This window comes from Hordeum vulgare, chromosome 6H (assembly GCF_904849725.1).
Source record: "Hordeum vulgare subsp. vulgare chromosome 6H, MorexV3_pseudomolecules_assembly, whole genome shotgun sequence".
In the NCBI taxonomy this organism is placed as follows: Eukaryota; Viridiplantae; Streptophyta; class Magnoliopsida; order Poales; family Poaceae; genus Hordeum; species Hordeum vulgare.
In genome coordinates this window covers 26,569,751-26,593,851 of record NC_058523.1, presented here as the reverse complement: position 1 = coordinate 26,593,851, position 24,101 = coordinate 26,569,751, and the positions used below count along the sequence as shown (strand labels likewise).

The 24,101-nt window shown below is 44.7% G+C and overlaps 1 protein-coding gene across 1 annotated transcript; it reads left to right on the top strand.

Moving 5' to 3' along the window:
- Positions 1–1,582: 1,582 nt before the first annotated feature.
- Positions 1,583–2,560, top strand: LOC123406112 (pre-mRNA-splicing factor ISY1 homolog). The gene has a single exon (XM_045099598.1). The coding sequence runs from the start codon at positions 1,583–1,585 to the stop codon at positions 2,489–2,491; it is 909 nt and encodes a 302-aa protein (XP_044955533.1). The 3' UTR covers positions 2,492–2,560.
- The last annotated feature ends 21,541 nt before the right edge of the window (positions 2,561–24,101 follow it).

Here is a 24,101-nt window from a genome sequence, read left to right as displayed (position 1 = left end):
CCACTTATGGCGCTATGCAAACTGAACCGCAAAATGCCGCTATTAGCCAGATCTAGCCGCGATTTTCTGCAGATATTTGCGCCGCTATTACGAATTTGGGCCAGAGAGAATACGTGAATTATGGGCCTTTTCAGCATAATCGCATAGAGGGATTAGAGGCCCAAAAAAGGGGCTATAAGAGCAGAACGCCAACCCTAAGAAGGCGAAACATCAGCTCCTCGTCCTCCTCCCAGATCACATCTGCAGCACAACGTTGAGTCTGCACCTGCATCCTGCAGCCATCGAAGAGGAAGAAGAACGGAAGGACCATGTCTCAGCCCGAGCCAGAGATTCAGGGAGGCAAGTTTCAATCGTTTTTAGATAGATGTTACATGTTAGATTCATGGAGACTATCTCATCCACTCGCACCTGCAATTCTGAATCTCTGCATCGCTATTCTGCATCTTCGAATCTTATTTAGATAGATGTTAGATAGGAACCAATTCTGCATCTCTGAATCGTTTTTAGATAGATGTTAGATGTTAGTTTCATGGAGACTATCTCATCTACTGCAGACAATTTTAAACATTGGTCACATGTCATAAAAAGTATGTCATTAGATGCACATTTCAAAGAACTTTTCAATAATTTATTTTTGATGACATATATCCCATATTTTGTTGACCAAAATTACAAGTCAAAGCTTGACACGAAAAACGAAGTGGTCTTCTATATAAAAATGGACGGATTATTTAATGTTGAGCCTAAATTTATAAAATGAGACAAGATTTTGTTGGTCACCTATTCACCTTCCCTCAAGTCGATCATACCAATCCTTTCAGCTTTGTTGAGGAATATCCGTTTGTGAATCCAGCCCACTAAAATTTAATACCTAGACTTGGCACTTCTGCTTGTATTTTTTAAATTTTATTTTAGCCTTTCGGGTGATGTTCTTTTAGTAGGAGAAGATATTTCCATCGACTACCAGACATTAGTGATGACTTGGTCAATTTGATGATGGTGTGTTGGCTCGATATCGTAGAGGTGTTCACATGGATAAGATGTAGGTGCATGTGTTCATAAAGTGAATGTATATACGTGTATGTGAGCATCTTTGATTATACCTTGTTGAAACATGTGTCCATTCACACAGGATAAACATCAACTCCTATTAGCATCCTTTTTATTTAGAGTGGACTTATGCCTTACTTGTAACAACAGTAATTTCGTTATAATAAAAAAGAAAAAAATAGAACCTTTTGGTTGGTGAACGTTCGCCGGATGATATTTGCGAACAATTTCCATTTCAATTTCAGTTGTAGGGGTGATATTTTTCCAGACCAGCGTGCCAATATTTTTTTTGAAATGTCATCATTTAATCTCGATCAAACAGCTGCGAGGACGTTCGTTGGGAGTTACCTCGCAGCGAACGTTCACCAGTTAACCGAAAAGAAAAAGACTGGTCGAGCGAAACCCCAATCCCAAACGGATACGGACCAGGTGAGCCATCAAAGCCGTCTCCCTTCCCCCTAAACCGGCTAACCTAATCCCAAATCCTCATCCCAAAGCTCGCGAACCATCAAAGCGGCTAACCTAAACCGCCATGGCTCGTAACGAGGAGAAGGCGCAGGCCTTGCTGAACCGCTTCATCACGATCAAGCAGGAGGAGAAGCGCAAGCCCCGCGAGCGCCGGCCGTACCTCGCCTCCCAATGCCGGGACCTCGCTCACGCCGACCGCTGGCGTGTAGACATCCTGCGCGAAATCGGCGTCAAGGTCGCCGAGATCCAGAACGAGGGCCTCGCGGAGCACCGCCTCCGAGACCTCAACGATGCGATCAACAAGCTCCTCCGCGAGCGCAGCCACTGGGAGCGCCGCATCCTTGAGCTCGGAGGCCGCGACTACTCTCGGAGCTCCAACGCTGCCCTCATGACCGACCTCGACGGCAACATCGTCGCCGTCCCCAACCCCTCCGGCAGGGGCCCGGGCTACCGCTACTTTGGTCATGCCAAGAACCTACCCGGCGTCCGTGAGCTGTTTGACAAGCCACCTGAGGTCCGCAAGCGCCGCACCCGCTACGAGATCTGCAAGCGCATCGATGCCGGGTACTACGGATACCATGATGACGAGGACGGTGTGCTTGAACCCCTTGAGGCTGCTGCCGAGAAGCGCAAGCGCGACGAGGTTGTCACGGAGTGGCACCGCGTGGAGCGTGTGCGGCGGGAGGCCATGAAGAATGTGGTGAGTGGCGAGGTGGCTGGAGCAGGTGGGCGTGGTGGAGAGGCTGCTGCTAGGGAGGTGCTGTTCGAGGAGGTGGAGTTGGAGGTTGAAGAGGAGAGGAGGCTGGAGGAGGCCGGGAGGGAGTTTGTCGCACATGTGCCGCTCCCTGATGAGAAGGAGATTGAGCGAATGGTGCTAGCGAAGAAGAAGGAGGAGCTGCTGAGCAAGTACACAAGTGATGCCCTGCAAGGCCAGCAGAAGGAGGCTAAGGAGATGCTCAATGTGCAACGCTAGGAGAGTTGTATATATGTTCTTTTTATTTTGGCTCTAGTAAATTACTTTTAACTAGTGTAGACTAGGGTAGGGATGCATCCAGAATACCATAAAGACTGTTCATGCATACCATAAAGACTGTTCTACTGATCTTTGTTGCCCTCTAATTTGTGTGCGCCCATTTACTAGTCTTTAGTACCTTCATGCTAAGAATGGTTTGATTTTATGAGCCAAAGCCTGTGTTCAGTCTTGCATTGCATCATTTATTGTATGTTTTGTTTGAATTTTGAGAGTTGTCTTCATTGTCATGGTATCAACAGCAAAATACTCTGCTGGAGCCTGAGTTAGATATGTATATGGCCGGGTGTTTTGGCCTTAGGCGTGTATACTGCCCATGCGATTAACCGCCTCTGATTTGTTTTGCTCACAAATCAGGTTTGACTCGGATGCGACAAATAAACAATTTGTATGCTGAATTGTTGAGTTTGCAATATACGTTGACCATGTCAGATGCCATAGTCCATTAGTTAACGTCGCTGCAACTATCTTGTATTTTCTGATGATGAGTTGTCATACAAATCGAGTAAGCATTTTGTACTTTTTTGAAAACCTTTTAAAATATATTTTCTCCTTTTAAAAATAAGTGTCTTAACTTTGTATTAACTTTAGTATAAAGTTAAAATAAGTTTGAGACATTTATTTTAGGACGGAGGGAGTACAAGAGTATTGTTTGGAGTTGATGATTTTTGTGTCCTTGTGCCCTACCAAGTTAGCTACCGAGTGATAATGCCTTATCGGTGCTGACCACAAGATGTTTTTTTCGGGGTTACAGTTCAAACTGTATATCTGTAGTTCTGTACTAATGATGGGTTTTAGTTATTTATATGATAGTAAACATGTTGCAAAATCATGCGGTCGGGTAAATTAACTGGCAAGCAGATACTTAGTTTCTTTTTCAGAAACTAATATGTCTGCTTCCTTCATTTCCGCATCAAACATTTGGTAAGGCAAGTCAGATTTGGGGATACATTCAAAATATATGCGATTCAGTTCAGATTTTTCTTGCGCTTATGTTGTCTGATTAGCGATTCAATTTCTAGAATATTTCTTCTTAACTTAAGCACCTCATTAGCTGTGGGGTGTGTTAGGTTGGAACGTGGTCTTGTATGTCTAGTTCACTAAGGACAGTAGAACCGCACCAAATCCCTGCCCTCACAACGATTTGCTTTTTCGGCTGTCCGTTTTCGTGATCTGAACATTACTGGCCGTCTGATCTCATTTGTACAGCCATCCGTGCAGAAATGTTTAATCGGTGACCCAGCTGTCCTGATAGGCTGCAGCACCGGAGGCCGAAACACAGCCCTCTCGTAAACTAGACCTCTTCAGCCTGCCCATGGCAGCCCATAATCAGAGGGTGGTGTGCTCGTTATTTTTTTCTGCTCATCCTATCTCGGCAACCGGCTCCGCTCCCGACTTCTAACCTAATCATGTCGCCCCCACCCACCACCTTCCCCGCCACAATCACAGACGACGACCTTGAGCGGATGAGCCCTACAGGTCGAGAAGACGAGCAGGATGACCAGACAACCAGATGGAGCGAAGGCCATGGTAGATGACCACATCGCATGCGTGGTGGCGTGGGTGGCCGGTCACCGAATCCAGCAGAGTAGGAAGGGGGAGAAGCTTCTTTTTTACTTTCGCACGGCGATCTCACATGGAGTTTCATCCAACTCACCACCCAAGGTCGCCGCCGATCTAGCTTGGCAGAGGATAGATGAAGATTACTGCGCTCGTCGTGCTTGAATTTTGAGAGTTGTCTTCATTGTCATGGTATCAACAGCGAAATACTCTGCTGGAGCCTGAGTTAGATATGTATATGGCCGGGTGTTTTGGCCTTAGGCGTGTATACTGCCCATGCGATTAACCGCCTCTGATTTGTTTTGCTCACAAATCATGTTTGAGTCGGATGCGACAAATAAGCAATTTGTATGCTGAATTGCTGAGTTTGCAATATACGTTGACCATGTCAGATGCCGTAGTCCATTTAATTAACGTCGCTGCAACTGTATTGTATTTTCTGCTGATGAGTTGTCATACAAATCGAGTAAGCATTTTGTACTTCTTTGAAAACATTTTAAAATATACTTCCTCTGTTTTAAAATAGTCTTAACTTTGTATTAATTTTAATATAAAATTATACTAAATTTGAGACATTTATTTTCGGACGAATGGAGTACAAGAGTATTGTTTGGAGTTGATGATTTTTCAAATGTCCTTGTGCCCTACCAAGTTAGCTACCGAGTGATAATGCCTTATCGGTGCTGACCACAAGATGCTTTTTTCGAGTTACAGTTCAAACAGTATATCTGTAGTTCTGTACTAATGATGGGTTTTAGTTATTTACTAGTACAAATGCCCGTGCGTTGCACCGGGCTAGAAAAAAATGCAGAACTTACATCTATTTTTAAATGAAAGGAGTTTTTTTTAAGTTTTAAAATATAATGTAATGCTTACTTAAAAATTGGATTACTTTTTAATAATAATTTTATTTTTTATTCAGTGGTAATAATGTCCTTTTTTTGGTAATAGCATTTTTGTGTACAACCGTCCTACTCTGGATGGCCACGAAGGTGCCGAGGGTGACCGAACAGGGTTGTATGCCGAACGATGTCTCACTTTCCCTGGCTGATGATTTTGCATATCTCTGTGTTGGAGTGCATTGACAGGTACTGGTCATATGGTTCATCGCATGCACCCTCAACTACGGATCCATGGCCATACTGGGCTACCTCATGTACGGCGACTACGTTGAGTCTCAGGTGACCCTGAACCTCCCGGAAGGCAAGCTCAGCTCCAAGCTAGCAATCTACATCGCGCTGATGAACCCATTCTCAAAGTACGCTCTGATGGTGACCCTCGTGGCGATAGCGATCAAAGAGAAACTGCTTGCCGGCAACAAGAGGTCCCTCAACATGCTGGTCAGGACGTTCATCGTCATCAGCACGACCATCGTGGCCCTCACCGTCCCCTTCTTCGGCCACATCATGGAACTCGTCGGCTCGCTCCTTGGCGTCATGGCGTCGATGCTGCTCCCGTGCATCTGCTACCTCAAAATCTTCGTCATGACGAGGTGTAGCAGGGTTGAGGTCGCGCTGATCGTCATGATCATCATTCTCGGCTCCTTGGTTGCTGCAAGTGGGACTTATTCTTCTCTGCAGAAGATTATTCATGAAGCCGAGTGTTCCACGAGTTCAGACCATGGTAACACCCCTGCCCGTCTGGTTGGTGTTCTATAGCAATGCAAAATTTCTGAAAGCGCATCTAAAGTAAACAGCAGCTACGTCTACTTAGTGTTGTCCAGTCATGATTGGTTGTAGGTGAGGCAGGGATAGTGTAGAACAGATAGTTTTACGGTCAAATGTATGTATATTTCATATGAGTATTTCTGTTTCTACTAAAGCGGGTAACTACGTACATGCTTATTGTAGGACAGCACTTGGTCGGCATTCCGCTGTGAAAAATCAAATGCACTGGATCATTTAATTGTGGTTCTGCGGCTTTCATTTCCTGATGCTTTCAGGTGGCAGCCACGAGCATGGTCTCAGGATATTCTGACAGACTCCATTGCAAGTGTGTTTATCTGGCTGCAAGCACTCGTTGATATCTGCAAATCACACCAAGCATCATCAGAATTCCGTGGTAACCATTCCACGGAGTAGCATCCACCTTGGAGGTAATGATTTCCTTGGAGACCGGAAGAGCGTTTTGCACGTGTATCCCACATGCTTGCTTGTTCTGTCTTCGGTGACCTCTAGGCAGCGGCTATGAGCGCTCAAGCACCTGTACTCCTTGCTCAGCATAGCCTCCCTGCACGTCGGGTCATCAACAACCCACTTCACCATGCCAGATTCTACCTCGACGCCAGTGACCCCCGTCGGTGAGGATCTCCTCCACCGCCAGATGCTCCGCCTAATCCCTCCTCTCGAGCGCCGCCCCGCCGTTCAAGCTCTCGCGCCGCCACCGCCCCGCCGCACGCCGCGCCCCCGGCGACCACCTCGCCGTGCCGCCCGTTCCCCAGGCCAAAAACGCCGAGCCGAAGCCCCCGCGCCCAGCCGTCGCGCCGCCCGTCGCCAATTGCATGTCGCGCCGCCGCTGATTGGATCTGGCGAGCGCGCCGTCTGCTGCCGCCATGCCTCCTCGCCTCGGAAAATGTAGGGTCTTATTCATAAAAGTGAAACATTTTCCTCACTTAAAAAAGGACTGCGGGTTTATTAACAGAAAACGGAGGGGCCTTTTAGCAAAAAATGCTACAACAGACGACCAGAAACCGTATTTGCTTTATTATTAGGGAGAGATTTGATAGAAAACATGTTGCAAAATCATGCTGGTCGGGTAAATTAACTGACAAGTACATACTTAGTTTCTTTTTCAGAAACTAATGTGTCTGCTTCCTTCATTTCCTCATCAAACATTTGGTAAGGCAAGTTAGATTTGAGGATACATTCAAAATATATGTGATTCATTTCCTCATCAAACATTTGCACTTATGCTGTCTGATTAGCGATTCGATTTCTAGAATATTCATTGTTAACTGAAGCACCTCATTCGCTGTGGGGTGTGTTATGTATTGGTTGGAACGTGGTCTTGTATGTCCAGTTCATTAAGGACAGTAAAACTGGGCATCATCCCAGCCCTCTCAGGCCATTAGGGGTTGTGGCCGTTGGATCTCTGTTTCTGGTCGTTTTTAGCCGTCTGATGGCTTGTCTAAACAAGTAATTAATCGCGTGGGCTAGCTGCCCGAGAGAGTCTACTCCGGTGGAAAAATCGGATATCTATGGTTGATTGGGCCAGGCTGCCCTTGTTGCAGCGGTTGGGGAAGCACGGCCCATCGAGAAATCAAAGAAGATGTGTGATGTCTGCTCTTCCTCGTTATTGTTTCTCCTCCTCCCCCTAGCCACTCCTGCGTGTGTGTGGCGGCTAGGGTTAGCGATGTGTATGAGAGACCGTCTGATGCGTAGCGGGGCGGGTCCGACGGATGGATGCGGGACGGAGGCAGCTGGTGCGGCAGGGAGATGGGTTGCACGCGACTATTGAGTGACGACAGAAGATGGCCCGCCGGCGTTGAAGCATTAGTTCGTGGTAGCCATTCATGGCACCAATGTGTGCCACATGCCTCAAGCTCAAGGGCGATAGGTTAGTTAGTACGAGAGGCTACCCCACGGCAAGAACGAGGATATGCTCTGCTTTGCTCTACTATCACCGATTTAAGCCTCCGTCCCCGTTCCCCCTACCTCAATCTCTTCCTCCTCATCTAGCAGGTCATTGCGCTCCACTGACATGGACCTCGAGCAGCAGCGCCCCCCCCCCCCGACCTCAACCTCGAATAGCGGAGCCCACCGTGACTAGCCATATCGTCCGCCGGCGCCGGCGCCGAACTCAATATCTCCATGTGCACTGCGGTCCAACATGGTCATCGCCCTGCTGCACTTGCTCAACACTGGCTAAATGAACAATTCGTGTTTCCCCCTTATGCAATATATATACTTCAGGCCAAAACACAGAAATCCCACAAGACATGGCTGCATGACATCTCTGCTACGTGAGAGCTTTGACATATAGAACTCCCCGACACCGATCATAGATACAATCGACTCAATCATGTGAGTTCCATAGTATGTGTACAATTTTTTTCCTACTTGTCATAGAAATTCCAAATAAACTCGCATGTCTCTTATTTTTTATGTGTGATGGAATTGTATGTTGGTGATAAATTGTCAATTAATTATTTCTCTTTTACAAAACTGAGCAGAAAGGAAAGAACAGAGATTTTGGTTTAGTTTAACAGAGAGGTTGGAACATGGAATACATCAATTTGGTCAAAGGAATGGATGCCAAGTGTTCTATGCGTTTACCTCTGTGGGGAAACCACATCAACAAAATTCAAGAATCAGTTGTGTAACAATGTTTACAAAACATCTAAGCCGTTTCTCGAATTTTTTATGTATTCATTGCCCATTTTTTTTTCTCCCTTCATCTCTCGAAATTAGTACAAAAACAAAACATCTTTCACGATTGTTCTGCAGAAATTACATTCAAAGCTGGCATGGACAACGAAGGATAGTTATATTCTTAAAGAAGTCATCCAATACCATATTAATTCCTCAAGAATCAGTTGTCTAACTATGTTGACTAAACATCGATGTATTTCTCTTATTTATTTTATGTATTAATTGCTCATTTTAATTTCTGCTTTCATCTCTTGAAATTTGTACCAAAATCAAACATCTTTTCAAACTGTATTGCATAAACTATATTCGAGCTGGCATGCACGGTAATTTACTTCTTTAAGTCGTCCACCTACATTCTTCAGCAGGGAATCTGCCAAATCATCTGCATTTTTCCATTCTTTTCCCATGAGTTAATTGGTCTTAGTTTACATGCAGATTGCACAACTTTATGTTCTTAGTGATTGGGCGGGCAACTACATACTATTATTTAGTTTCAGATAGAAATTGAATCGTGCTCATGTTTTTTCGTCCTTGCACATTCATACAAATTATGAAAATAATATCGTGCTCAGGTTTTGCCATTTTAAAGGATGGAGTTCGAGCAGTTTTTGACAATATTATTCAGAATTTGACTACAAACCTTGCTCTGTTTTTAGAAAAGGCAAGCACACTGACTTGAATTGGTAAGAGTGGCGGAAGGTTTAAAAGATCGCAAACCTGAACGTGGTATTGTCTTCTGAAATTGCTATCTTTGCCTGAATTATTTATCTTGTATTGTACCATAAATCTACATTGTTCAACATAACCCAATTGTATGTTGGTTATAGCTTTTAATCTATTCTCTACTTTGCAAAATTGAACAGAAAGAAAGAACATAGCTTTTGGTTCAAGCCTTTTACTTGATTTTTCTTCACTCTTCATCCATAGATTATGTTCACACTGTAGTTTGGAATGTACTTTGGACAACATGCTGACATTTTCCTTTTGGCTCTTTTTTTAACCATGGTTATGTTTTAATGAAGCTCTATATAGAGTAACTTTATATCAAGCTTTTCATCGCGTATACCCATGCTATAAGAAGGTATATTATCGTAAGTTGTAATTTGCTATCAATTATTATGATTTACATTCGACATTTTGTTATTATATTTATTCATCCATGTGACTCCTTAAGCAATCTTTGAGTCTGCCAAGCCAATATCTAGAAAATAGTGACAAGATGAATTGTTTAGTAGTTGGGTCATGATATTGTCTTTTTGGTTGCTAACAAAGGAGCACAATATCAATTTATGGAGAGAATACTTTTTATTATGATTTTTAGTGCACAACTGATGATGTATTGAAGTGGTACACATGCAAGATAAATCTCCATATGCAGCAATGTTTGTCGAGAAAATAATGAAATCTTGGGTGTTGGAGAGAATTATTGTCATATAATATGACATACTCCAATTGCAGTGGTACATCTAGAATACACCATATATTTTCTACAATTTTGTGATAGTTGCTTCATCTTGGAAGGCATAATGTCCAACTGCAACATGGTTTAGCGTGTATTGAATCTCAGTGTTGTTTGGCACAAATGTTTGTGAAACAGCACCTCGGTCGTAAAAAGCTGAGCTGGTGATCTCAAGCAAGAAATTCAACATAGCTGAATTACATCTTTTTTACAGCCTATTAGCCTTTTCTTCTACAGGAAGACCTAAATAACCACCAGTTATACTCATGTATTATGATATAACAGTCTCCTATGTACTCCCACTTTGTGTTCTTGTATAATTAATTACCAGATCATCGCGAAAACTATATTATGCTCTATATATCTGCAGGGACATATCTCCTCACAGCTGAATTGTCCAAAGTTATGGCAATGCATGTTTACGACTCACCCCCTTTTATTATGTGTATGCTTTGTGCCTTCAAAAATGGAACTTCTTACAATATTAAGGGAAATCGTCTATGATGCTGCCATGATTATGAACAATAACAAAACAAAAAGAATATCCAGCAAAGTTTCAAATTCTTGATTCAAACCTCTCACCTATGAGACCTAAAGGTGAAGCAAATTTAAGTTACGAGTTAAAAAAAGGGGTCTCTCGTACTACTGCCCTACTTGTTCATTTCTATTGCAGCCATATATATAGGCAGGTTATACAAATGTAATTTAAATGCTTCTCTGGCACTATGTTTGCTACAACATTTTTTATCACTATTTACAAAAATCCAACCATTCAATTGCAAAAATAGACAGGTGCGACAACGCGCATCATCAAAGTTCTAGTTTTATTTCATAAGGTGGTTTTGTTCATGAATCATGGTGCGTCAGTCAGGGTGGACGACACGAGCGGTCTTTTGGACCGGCTCGTGCCCTGTTCGGTGCGGGCTGGCTCGTGGCCCGCTCGGTAAATAAACCGGTCGGTCCAGGGCCCTGAAAACAGGACAGAAAAAAGCTCGGTCTGGTCCGGTTAAAGCTCGGCCCAACTGAGCAAAGCTCCGGAGGCATGGTAGGGGCATGGTGGTGCTTGCCCAGGGCATGGTTGTGGTGTGTCAGATGTGTGGCGAGGGCATGGTGGCCCAGGCATGGGTGGTCTCCATCGTGGTGGACGCCGTCCGCGGCTCTGCGCGGCCAACGGACTCTCTGGCCCCGTAAATCATGTCCACTGGACCTGATTCACTTGGATCTATCATCTTTGTCAAAGAAATCAACGAGGGAGGTCCTACATCGCCGCATCAGCCATCGTCCCTTTCATCTCCGTCCACCGGCCTCGTGCCAGATTGGTCCCGAAGAGATCACTCCGGTGTTCTTCTTGGTCATGTAGCTTCCTCTGATTCTTATCAAGCTCTCAGACACCTTTCCAATGAGCTACGCTTCCTCTAGCAAGATATCTCTCCGATGAGCCGTCGCCGGAGCTCTAGAGCGCGCTCTGCCCATGTCTTGGCCGGTCCTCATAGTCCTCTCGGTTCGGCCTGAGCTCGGCCAATGCCGGTTTGGTCCCTGAAAAACAGGACCACGACACTGCTCGGTCCGGTCTAGACCGGACTGTCGGCGGCCAGTCCAAACGACGGCTGGTACCGGTACCGGACCGGCTCGAACCGTGTCCACCTTGATGCGTCAACGATTTGACTGCTCCCTCTTATTCATATTAATTAACGTTGCTTTAGTACAATTTCAGGTAGTAACTTTTTGTTCTGTACTCGATCTTTTACGCACCTCAACCGCTGACGTTTCATTATATCATAACCTATCCCCCCCCCCCCCCCCCCCCTCTTCCTATTAGGTTGCTTATTTCTGAATCCTTCACCGCATTGAGACAAGTGAAGTGCGAGGAGCTATATGTGCAGTGCTGAGGAAGAGTTGACGTAATGGTGGTGAACCGTCACTGTGCATGGATGTCCTGCATTCAATGGCACCTGCAGTACAAAGTACATCCATTGGCTACACGCATTGATTGATATATATCTAAAAAAGATTGATAAAAGACAAGTTGGTTGATATCCATAATGAGAGCACTTCAAAACAATCTTAAAGATGTAAACCATCTATCTTAGAATAGCAGAGATTTTTAGAAGACGGATACTATAAACCCTTTTTAACTACTTCCTCCGTAAACTAATACAAGATCACTGATCAAAACTATTTCCATATTAGTTTTCTTGAGAGTGTGAATAATGCCAAACTTATTTACCATAATGCGAATTTCCTTGATGCTGAACTCCCTGTCCAGGAAAAACTCTAATCAGCTTTAGATTTGACTCTATGTACAAACCAAAAGCAGGGGACATTTCTGAATAAGAGATGGGGCATCAGCGCCTGTCGACCGGAAGTAGTCAGCAGCTGGTCTGAGGTTGTCATTAACACTAATGCTCATGCGATGAGGACATCATCACTACTAGAAAAAGACTGTTAGTGACGCGTCTATTTTGCTTATTAATGATGCATTATAGGTACGCCACTACAAATAAATAGTAATGGCGCACGTCTGGTGCGCCACTGTTAATCTACATAACCGTGGCGCACCACCTGATGCGTCATTACCAGGTCCAGAAGTGCGCAACTGCTATGGATTACTAATGGCGCACTTTTAGATGGTGCGCCACTACTATGAATATTAGGAAAAAAAATTGCTTTTCTGATATTTGCACAGGTTACAAAATACATTACAACACAGAATATAAACATCATAACATATAAACAACAGATTTATAGAATACAATAGAACATTAGTCTCCGAATATAATTCATCATAGTGATACATATATAAGTGATGTAGAAGTAAGTGATACATATTCTATACAGTAGTTTCATAAAATATCATCACATCATCTCAAAAATAGCGATACATAGTGATGTAGAAGTAATCATCATAGTCAATGAGACATCATATAACAAAAGTTGGTCACTAGTCATAATCACAACTCCTCCTCATCATCATCGTCAACTCTAACACATTGTAGCACATCATCACATCATCTCCGAAATAGCTAATAATCAACATAGCCATTACCACCAATACTATTTAATACATTGTAGCACATCATCACATTAACACATGGTAGCACATCATCACACTGTTGCAAATAATAACACATTGTACCTAGGACCTACTCCTCTCCTTAGGTAGAATATCATAAAACAAGATAGGCCCTGACTCTCCATTATGGAGAATGGAGATGATCTTGTCTCCAATTCTTGACCTATGCACAATGTTGCTTCCAAGTAGCTCTCTACGATAGACCATACATTTTTTCCAATCTTTGATTGGCATGACTTCATCGGTTTTAGAAATCCGGTATGGACAGGAGTAATGCAGATACCTAGGCTGAGCTGGCCGTGCTGGTCGTATCATCATAACATCAACGCGGCCTCTTGGTAACATCAGATGAGGCACACAATCTTCCGGGATTTTCTGTTGAAAAACATAGTATTAGCTTTGTAGCTAGCAATGTAGTTTAGTTTTACAAGAATTTATGCAAAAGATGCATGGATGTCGTAATAGTAGAAAATCTTACCATGCAATATCCATGCATGTTACCGTAATTCACCATGTGCACTAGTGGCACATATTGACCATAATGTTGGGGAGTTTGCCTTCAATTTCATCTTCCAGACCAATATCAAAGGTGATAAGCATATTAGGCTCAAATGCATAAGCCTTGCATAGTGCTACCCAAGTTTTGCATTCAAAAAAGGAGTAGGTGTATGCATTGTACAATTTTACGGCAAAAGTATAACCATGCTCGGTCCTCAAGTGAACTATCTTTACCTCCATATTTATTTCAGTACTGAAACCAATCTTATCCAACACATAATGTCTTGCATGGTAGGGGATACGCTAGTAGAATAGTAAAAAATAAAAATTATAAGTTGAAGCAAAAGAAGTCATGCTTAATTACGAAAAAGGCTTGTCGTTGTGACTTACTATATCCACTTCGAAGTCCTCATCTAGCATGATGCTGAAGCGCCTATCATCAACTAGGTAAGGCATGTTGCAAAGGCCGCGCTTGTCTTGGCAGTATTCGCACATAACGAATTCGTCGTCAGACATTTCCTAAAACAGAGAAAATTTGGGCATGACATTTACTAAAAAGTGGACATATGGAGCGTGTGAAATTTGCCGGAACGGAAATGAATCAACATTCTGGCAAAACATTAAGTTGACCAAACCTCAGAAATACAAGCAAAGCTACCAAACATGAAGATCACTCTTTCGATGCAAGGGAAGTATCAAAAAGGAAAAGTATGAATGAACAAGAATAAAGAACATCAGCATTCTACTTTCATCTTTGTCAGATAATAATTGGTTCGGATTTTCTTTCAGCACGGCAAGCACCCTAGGCAGATTTAGGAATTACTTAAAGGTTCTAACACAAATATTTATGCACAGTATGTTACTTGCCTACTATTTGGAGATTACAACATCATAATATGTTCCTCCCAGAACACTAGATGAAGCAATCTCTTCCCAAATTCCATTGCTAAGCAGATGCAAATATTACCCTCAAATGCATCAAAAGAGTGTGGCGCTTTCTGTTCGGAGATATGTTCCTCCCAGAATACTAAACGAAGCAATTTCTTCTTGATGAGCGGATATAGCTATTACACTGTAATGAAGATGGAGCTCAACATCACCAATTTGAGCACTCGATCCAAAATCTAGCTTCAGCACAACAAACACTCGCCATACCTAGCCCTATGAACTTGCAGGGTTAACATAAACAGTTATTTCGAACCTACTTCTCGCCCAATCAAGCAAATCATACAAGAGGCAGCGAGCCATGGTGGAACACCGGCACAAACCGGGGACTGATTTCAAGAGCCGTTCGTCCGACTAGGATCGGGATATATTCAGCCATCACGTATACGAACACAGCCTGGCTGCCCAACAACAACAAGGGAGTACGATATACAGCGGCTAGCACGATATACATATAATTAAAAAAAATGGTCGACATGAAGAGGCAGCAGCCTGTTGGAGAGAAGAAGAAAATACCACGACTGAATAACGACGTGATTAATTGCGACTGAGATTGGTTAAATCTCACTCGACTTAGAATGTCTGGTTTGATTCATTACTAGGTTTTTTATTTTGTTTTTGATAGGTTGTCGGCTGGTTAGATTCATTAGTTTTGGCGGCTGGTTAGTTGGAGTAGCTACATGTATATGTATATAACTACATCTTCAATGGACGGCGCGGCGTCGGCGCCCAACCGACGACAGCGGCGGCGGCGGCGACCAACCATCGCCATTAAATTTAGTATCACTTTGTGGAAAGTCGTCTCTTTGTTAAACCAACCGATGACGACGGTGGCGGCGACCAACGAAACAATCCAAGAGCCAGAGCCAAAGACAAATTCAATTCAAATGAGTCGTGCCGGCGGCAGCAGGAGCAGAATGATGAGCGCGGCGTATGGCAGGGTAAACCATAGGCGAACGAAGGAGGTGAGAAGGGAGGGAGGAAGGCGAGGGGGGCGAACCTCGCGGCCGGAGGAGGAGAGCGCGGCGGAGGCGGAGGGGGAGGCGGCGGCCTTGTCGTCGCCCATCATCAGGGGTCGGTCCGCGCTCATCGGAGGGAGGAGGCGAGGACCGGGCGGCGGGGGAGGAACCCTAGCGCGCTCGGTCAATTGGTGGGGGAGGACCGGGTGGTGGTGGGAGGTGGTTAGGGCCGGCCTTAGGGGGAGGAGACACGGGAGGGAAGAGTCCGTAGGGGTTATAGTGGGGGGGGGGGAAGGTTAGCAATGGCGCACCTCCTAAAAATGCGCCATTGGTAACCAGGGTTACCAATGGCGCACCTCGTGTGTGGTGCGCCATTACTTGTTTCGGAAAAAAAAATTGTTAGTACTGGCGCACCGATGGTGTGGTGCGCCATTATTAGTTAAAACTAGTAATGACGAACTTTCCCCTGGTGCGCCATTGCTAAGTCTGGAAAGGGTGTGGGGCCAGAACAAAAACTAGTAATGACGCACCGCACACGAGGTGCGTCATTAGTAATATGGCCAATAATGACGCACCTGTATCTGGGGCGCCACTGCTATATAGCAGTGGCACGCCACATACATCGTGTGTCATTAATGTCCATATTAGCTGTAATCATTTTTTTAATAGTGCGTGTGAGGATCTTACCGATGTTTTCCTTAAATACTCCTAGTTCGGTAAGGTAGCTCACGGTTATCTCCACCTTCTGCCTTCTATATGTGAGAAATGTGGGGAACCGGCATATCACCTTGCTCCACTCAGCTTTGTTGACACCAATATTCTCCATATAGGCCATCATAGGTTTCAAATTATCTATCAAGCTGATCCCACATACCCGAGGCTTCTTCCTGATGATTTCAGGTATACGTGACCTCGCCAGAGTTCCGTTAAGTTATGTGATATTGAACTTTTCAAGTTTTAGGCTGGATATTCATATGAGGAGAATAAGGAGCGGCACGACCTTAAGCTTAGATACGTCCAAAGAACTCCAAGGTAATATCTAAGAAAGGCTTAAGCGTCTAAACTTGGGGATGGCAGAAGGCATATCCCCTCTTTCGTCTTCAACATTATCGTCATACCTCACTCAAAACTATATTTTAATTCTTCATATAGTATGTGTTTTGCTTGGACCGTCTTTAATTTTGCTCCCTGTTTGATACAATCTTCAGATCTTAGATTTTTATTTGCAGAGAATCTTTACATATCTACCTATTTACTTAGTTACACTTTGTTCTTCATTTATATATTTTAGAGTAGTTTATTATTACTATTGTTCTTCACTTATATCCTTAGGTAAAACTTATGAATGAATTGAATGTCATGTGCTTAATTTATTATATGTACATTGAGAGCTTGTTCGGGTCCTCTTCGCTCCAGAACTCTGCTCCTGGAGCGGACGGAGCAGCCCCAAACGCCGCAACTCCGCGGAGTCACCAGAGCGGAGAGGAGCCAGCTTTAGTTAAAAATCTCAGAGCGACGAATGAGGTGATCTACAGATCCTAAAAATGAGGGAGTTCGTGGAATTTACAGAGGAATGCCACTGATGAGTGAAACATACCGGTTCAATAGAGTTCTTTCTCTCGCTCGTCATGTTCCGAACCCCGATCGGGCTTGTAGCCTAGCCAACCTCCCCTTAGCACATGCCACAAAACAGATTATTGGGCTATCAGTCCAACTCACAAAGCAGAGTGGAGCTGGCTAGGAAAACGGTATTTTTGGCTCGCACGATCGATCAAGGAGCGGGAGCGCAAGATTTTTCGGAGCTGGCGGAGAACCGAACAGGGCCTGAGAAGTAAACATGCATCCGCCACTTAATTTGTTATAACAGAAGTGAGACTATGATAGTTCATGCATTTACATTATAATGACAATGAGCATTAGTTTAATTAAGTTGAACCTATAATGTTGTTGTGATAATTATCTTTCAATGAATGACGTATGATTGACTTTGACTTGGCACATGTTTACACATGTTTGATAAATTCCAAATTCAACCTTGATGGTATTGTAGATTTGTAGGTTATCATCATGATTATAATTTCTCAGTTATGTTACTATTAGAAAATGCGTGATTGTGGTTTTTGTGCTCGGTGAAGTGGTTGCCCCTAGTATTTTGCTAGTGTTTTCTTGTACTATGAGGAAATACTGATTGCATACAATCCTGAAAGGATCGGTATGGTTGACTAGAGGGGGGTGAATAGGCAACTACCAATTTTTAGCTTTTCTTAACAAGTTAGGGTTAGAAACATAAAGGTTCTCTAAAATAATAACTAGGTGAGCAACCTATATGATGCTACCTACTATGACCACTAAAGCAAGTAAGAAATACTCTACAACAATAGCATACACAATGTAAAGGTAAGAGATAACCATAAGTGGAACCGATGAAGACGAGGATGTGTTACCGAAGTTCCTTCCCTTTGACAGGAAGTAAGTACGTCTCCGTTTGAGCGGTGTGGAGGAACAATGCTCCCCAATAAGCCACTAGGGCCACCGTATTCTCCTGACGCCCTCACACAATGCAAGGTGCCGTGATTCCACTATAGGTGCCCTTGAAGGCGGCGATCGAACCTTTACAAATAAGGTTGGGGCTATCTCCACAGAAAACTTGGAGGCCCCAACAAGACCATGGAGCTTCACCACAATGGAATGTGGCTCCGAGGTGACCTCAACCGTCTAGGATGCTCAAACACCCAAGAGTAACAAGATCCGCAAGGGATTAGTGGGGGGAATCAATTTTCTCTTGGTGGAAGTGTAGATCTTGGCCTTCTCAACCAATCCCTAGGAAATCAACAAGTTTGATTGGCTAGGGAGAGAGATCGGGCACATATGAGCTTAGGGAGAAACAATTGAGTCTTGGAGGGTTAAAGGTAGGGTTCGTGAGGTAGGTGAACCCTTTATATAGTGGGGGAACAAGTCCAACCGTTACTCCCACGATCAGCACGCCCCTAGCGGTAATACCACTTGGGAGAAGCGGCACTATCGCTGTCCCTAGCGGTACTACCGCCTGGAGGGAGCGGTACTACCGCAAGCCCCAGTGGTACTACTGCCAGGCCTAAGCGGTACTACTGCTAGGCTGACACAAAGCCACGGTAGTAGAAATACTACTACCGAGCCTACCACCGTTGGAAAAGTATTCGCAAAAAGTCTGACAAAGTACAACCGCTCAGAGAGGAAGTTACTACCGTCCCCAAGCGGTACTACCGCTCGAGTGGAACAGTACTACCGCTCAGCTAGCGGTAGTACCGCTCATCTGGAGCGGTACTATCGCTAGCGAGCGGTACTACCGCTCAGCTTGTGCGGTACTACCGCACCCTTTGCAAATGCTAGGAAGGACCAAGCGGGTGCTCCATTGCCGCAAAGAGAAGGTGGTGGAAAGAAAATGTGCGCGTGTGTGAGTTGATTCCACCCAAACCTTTCCGACGCGGACCCCCTCTTAATAGTATGACTTTCCTACTACTCAACACTACCAAAGAGAACCGTAGGAAACACCGTGCTCCAACAACACCGAGGGGCGAAGAATCATCTTGTGCCCTTTGATGTATTATCTGAAATGCTCAATGCACACGATTAGTCCGCAGAGGTGTTGTCATCAATCACCAAAACTACTTAGAACAAAATATGCCCTAACAATGTCCCCCTTTTTGGTGGATTGATGACAACACCGGATTTGCACAAAAATATATTAATGAAAACATAGACATGTGAGCATAAAGATAAAGGCACAAGATAAATGATCTCACAGGCTAAGTATATAGAGAGACTTTAGAGATAATATAAGGATAGCATATGTCTCGAACCATATGACGAACAATCTTCACGCACATAATAAAATATCCAACAGACTTAAACCAATCAAGTTTAGAAAAGAAAAGATCCAAACACGAACAAAAAATCAAAGTCAAATCTTTAACACTCTCTCCCCCTTTGGCATCAGTACACCAAAAAGGCAGAGAGAACACGAACACATGTGGTGGCTCACTCATCCTCAGCAGACACATCCGTAGCGTCCTCATCGTCCTCATCATCATCCCGCTGCTCCTCGTGATCAGACCCCGCTGCATCTTCTTCCTCAGACACCTCCTGACCAGTCCCATCCCACTGGTAGTCTCTAGCCTGCATCTAGGCAGCCTCTAGAGTGATGACATCCTCAGAACCACTAGAGACGTGCACGTCAAGCGTCCTTAGGAGGCGCTTATTCCACTGACGGTTCTCCTTCTGAGCCACATGAGTAAGATACTGTCCTTTTGCCTGCATGCAAAACAAGGTCATCATCTGGTCCTTCAGGGACCCCATCTGTTACTTCAACTTCTTGGCCCAAGATGGCTCAGTAGAAGAACGGGTCTGTGCAGCAGGGCCGTCCTCAGCCCCAGCAGCAGCAGTCTCCTCCCCAGACTCCATGTGAGCAGTAGAACGTGAAGTGGAGGTGTTGGCCCACTTCTCTTTCTGGCGCAGTTTGATGGGATCATGGCTGAAGAACTCTATGTGTGCAGGAAAGGCCCTGCCAGGAAAGGTCTCGGCCCATTTAGTCTTGATGTAGTAGAACAAGTAAGGCCCATAGATGGGAACCGTACGGTTGTATATGGCCATCTGAAGCTCGCAAAATATCACATTTGGGACATCGAGTGGCCCATTGGGTTGTGTCCATCCTTACTCACACATCAGGAGCATGTCCACCAGAGAGGAATGAACTTGATCTTTGTTACCAACCCGAGGGAACAGATAGTTGCAGAAGACCCGATGCATGATATCCAAGAAGGGAATTAGCACACCCTTCCTAACATAGAAAGGCATCAGCTTGTCCTTGGGGGTGGTATCAGGGTTTCGATGAGGGCACAGGCCAACAGGGTTATGCAGCCCAGCAAAATTGATCCTCAAAAGTTTCGTGAACTCAGCCCAAGAGCCAGTCATCTTCTCGCCATGAGTCATCCAGGTCAAAGAGAGATTCTCATCATTATGGAAGTAGACAAAGACATAGAATTGAGCCACTACCTCTGGATCAAAGTCACAGCGAAAAGTGCCGATATCCTGAATACCTAGATGCTCAATCATACTCAGGGCCTCTCCAAAATATGCAGTATCCTTCCGGTGATGATTGAGATCAATCCACTGCACTGGAACAAATTTCTTCTTCTTAGTCAGGACGATATCTAGATAGATCATGAGCTGCTACTTGGTTCAGAACATCTCACCGCCCCTGAACTTCTCCCTCTCATTGACATAAGGGTTTTGCTTTCGGCGCCGCGCAATATCCTTGAGAGGCATAGTGTCATAGTCAATGGTGGACTCCTTGTCCTTTGATGCAGTCTTCTTAACGTTGCGCTTCGGAGGACGGGAACCTTCCGGTTCTTCACTATTGCGGTACCTCTTGGACTCGATGTTGTGAACAAGGTTGGAACGACGAGAGCCGCCACCTGAGACATGCAACACAAACACGCAAAAACGACAAGAGAAGTCATGGCAACATCCAGAACATAGGAGAAAACACAAATGAAACCAAGTAGGAGCAAGCATAGGTAGCAAATAGTGCGCGAGCGGTAGTACCGCTCGGCCCGGGCGGTAGTACCACTCCACGAGCAGTAGTACCGCTCGGCCCGGGCGGTAGTACCGCTCCACGAGCGATAGTACCGCTCGATCAGGGCGGTAGTACCGTGCGCTAGCGGTAGTACTGCTCGGGGCAGGGCGGTAGTACCGTGTGGTTATAGATCTGGAGGAACAAGACATGGATCTAACCACAATGCTGCAGATTTGAAAAGAGAAGGGACCAAAACTATGCAGATCCTATGCAACAACACAAATCGAGGCACTTCCCAACATCTCTCCTCCTATCCATGTACCATACAAAATCATGCCACAACAATGAAGCCAATAGATCTAGCCCCCTAACCCTAGAACCAAGAACATCAACACAACAAAAAGAGGATAGGGGCAGTACCGGAGTCCATGGCACACGGAGGAGGAAGGGGGGGAGGGGCAGTCCCTCCAACTGTAACGGGAGGAGAAGCGTCGCGGAGGAAGATTAAATCTGGGGGAACTAGAGGCACAGAGGGAGAGCTCCACGAAGAAGAAGCAAATGGGGCAAGGAAAAACTGCCACCCCCTCTTTTTATATACCTCCAGGGCACGGGCAGGGCGGTAGTACCGCTTGGGCCAAGCGGTAGTATCGCTTTCCACGGTAGTACCGCTCGTGCCCTAGCGGTAGTACCGCTCGAGTCATGGCAGTAGTACCGCTTGGGTCATCGCGGTAGTACCGCATGAGGCAGTAGTACTGCTCCTCTTGAGGATTTACAGACGATAGCCCTAGTCAGCGGTAGTACCGCGCTGGTCATCGTGGTAGTGCCGCTCGGGTCATTGCTGCAGTACCGCTCCCCCAGGCGGTAGTACCGCTTCCCCCTAGCGGTAGTACCGCTCCAGAACATATAGAAAAAATCCAGAAATTGCCAGAACAACGAGAAAACACTACGGACACATACTAGTCAGTACCGGAGAAAAGATACAGGCAAAATATACTGACTGGCAATATTATAACCCTCCTTTACCAGGAGGGAGGGGGCGGTGGCTGGAGCCACCTATGTTTGAGACAAAACGTATAACACCGCGAAGAATGATCCTTGGGTTCATGACCAAAGCTCATCTTTGAAGCACAAGTGCCATCAATAATGGCCAATATGAAAGAATTGATCAATTTATGCATAATGGGGGGAGGAAAAGTTCGTTCAGAGAACAACACTCCCCCTATGTCCATGCCTAAACCTAGAACGACATAAAATGCGGATTGAGGTGCAGAGTGCCTAGTTTCAATGCACATTACTTGAATCAATGATATTTAGCTCATGCCTTAACTCCCAGAACCTGGCTTCATCTAGGGGCTTAGTGAAAATATCTGCAAGTTGCTCCACAGTGTTGATGAAGTGAACCTCAATATCACCACGCTTGATATGCTCACGGATGAAGTGATGACGAATATCAATGTGCTTGTTCTTGCTATGTTGCACTGGATTGAGGGAAATCTTGATAGCACTTTGATTGTCACATAGTAGAGGCACTTAGTCACAAGTGACACCGCAATCCTTTAAAGTTTGCCTCATTCATAGCAAGTGTGCACAGCAACTCGGAGCAGCAACATACTCACCTTCGGTGGAAGACAATGAGGCATAGTTCTGCTTCTTTGAAGACCAACTTACAAGCGAAGGACCAAGAAATTGACATCCTCCAGAAGTTTACTTCCTCTCCACCCAGTCTCCCGCCCAATATGAGTGAGAATATCCCACTAGGTTGAAGCCTGCTCCTTTGGGATACCATAGGCCAAAGTTTGGGCTATGAGCCAAATATCGAAATATTGGTTTGACAACCATAAAATGGCTTTTCTTTGGTGCAGATTGAAACCGTGCACAGATCCCTACACTTAACATCATATCCGGTCTAGATGCACAAAGGTAAAGAAGGGATCCAATCATGGAGCGATATACCTTTTGATCCACTACTTTACCATTGGGATCACTGTCAAGCTTGCAGCTGGTTGGCATGGGAAACTTGACCGGCTTGACGTCCTCTAGCTCGACCCTCTTGAGCATGTGTTGGGTGTACTTGGCTTGTTTGATGAAGGTTCCTTCTAAACCTTGTTTAATCTCGAACTCGAGGAAGAACTTCAACTCACCCATCATTGACATCTCAAATTTCTCAGTCATTAGTGCAGCAAATTTTTCATTGAAAGATTCGTTAGGGGAACCAAAAATAATATCATCAACATATAGTTGTCATATGAAAAAATATCCTTTGACCTTCTTGGTAAAAAGAGTGGGATCAATCTTCCCAATTTCAAACCCACGATCTTGTAACAACTCGGTAAGAAAACGCTGATCGGGAGGCTGAAACTCGTTCGTACATGCATGAAGTCGGGAGGAAGACGATGGACGCGGGACTGGGCTTCCGCGGGAGAGGGAGAGGAGAGTACTTGCGCCAGCGAGGAGAAGCGGGCCCAAACAGGTGCACCGGTTAGAGAAGGGAAAACCCTTGGGGTTTTTCCCATTTAAATAAACCATAGACAAAACAATAAATCCTAGACAACACCACGGCTCCTAAACATAAAACAAAATATGCCTGCTCATAAGGGAATTATGACTCATTTGAATAAAATACCCAAGTGATCTTTGGAGCACTCAAGTAATTCTCAAAACAGAATTTGGTACCCTGTTTTAATAATAAACCCTATTATAGCAAGACAAAAAAAAATACCCTAGACATGACCCCATAACCACAAGGAAATACTCTAATGGATCTACAATTTTAAAACAGGGAAAAAGTAAATAAAACTTGAGCTCAAAATAATAAGTAAGGGAAAGAGGTTTTGGGATAGCTTTAAAATCCACATAGTTGAAACCCCTTTTCTAAAACCACACAGCATCACATCACAACACCACACTTGACATCACATCAAATCACCTCACTGCCACACATTAACAACTACCACAAGAAGGCATGGATGAATGGATGCATGAATGCAATGGGAAGACAAAGTATGAACACATGAAATCATAGACACAAAATGACATCATCATATCCAAGACAAGGTGCACCCACATGCAATACGTTCCAAATAGGGAAGGTTAAATATGGGGCACTACACGGACCTCCCGAGACGAGGGAACCTC

What these genes read in the sequence shown, in the direction of transcription:
- LOC123406112 (XM_045099598.1), top strand. Translation starts at nt 1,583, where the DNA reads ATGGCTCGTAACGAGGAGAAGGCGCAGGCCTTGCTGAACCGCTTCATC.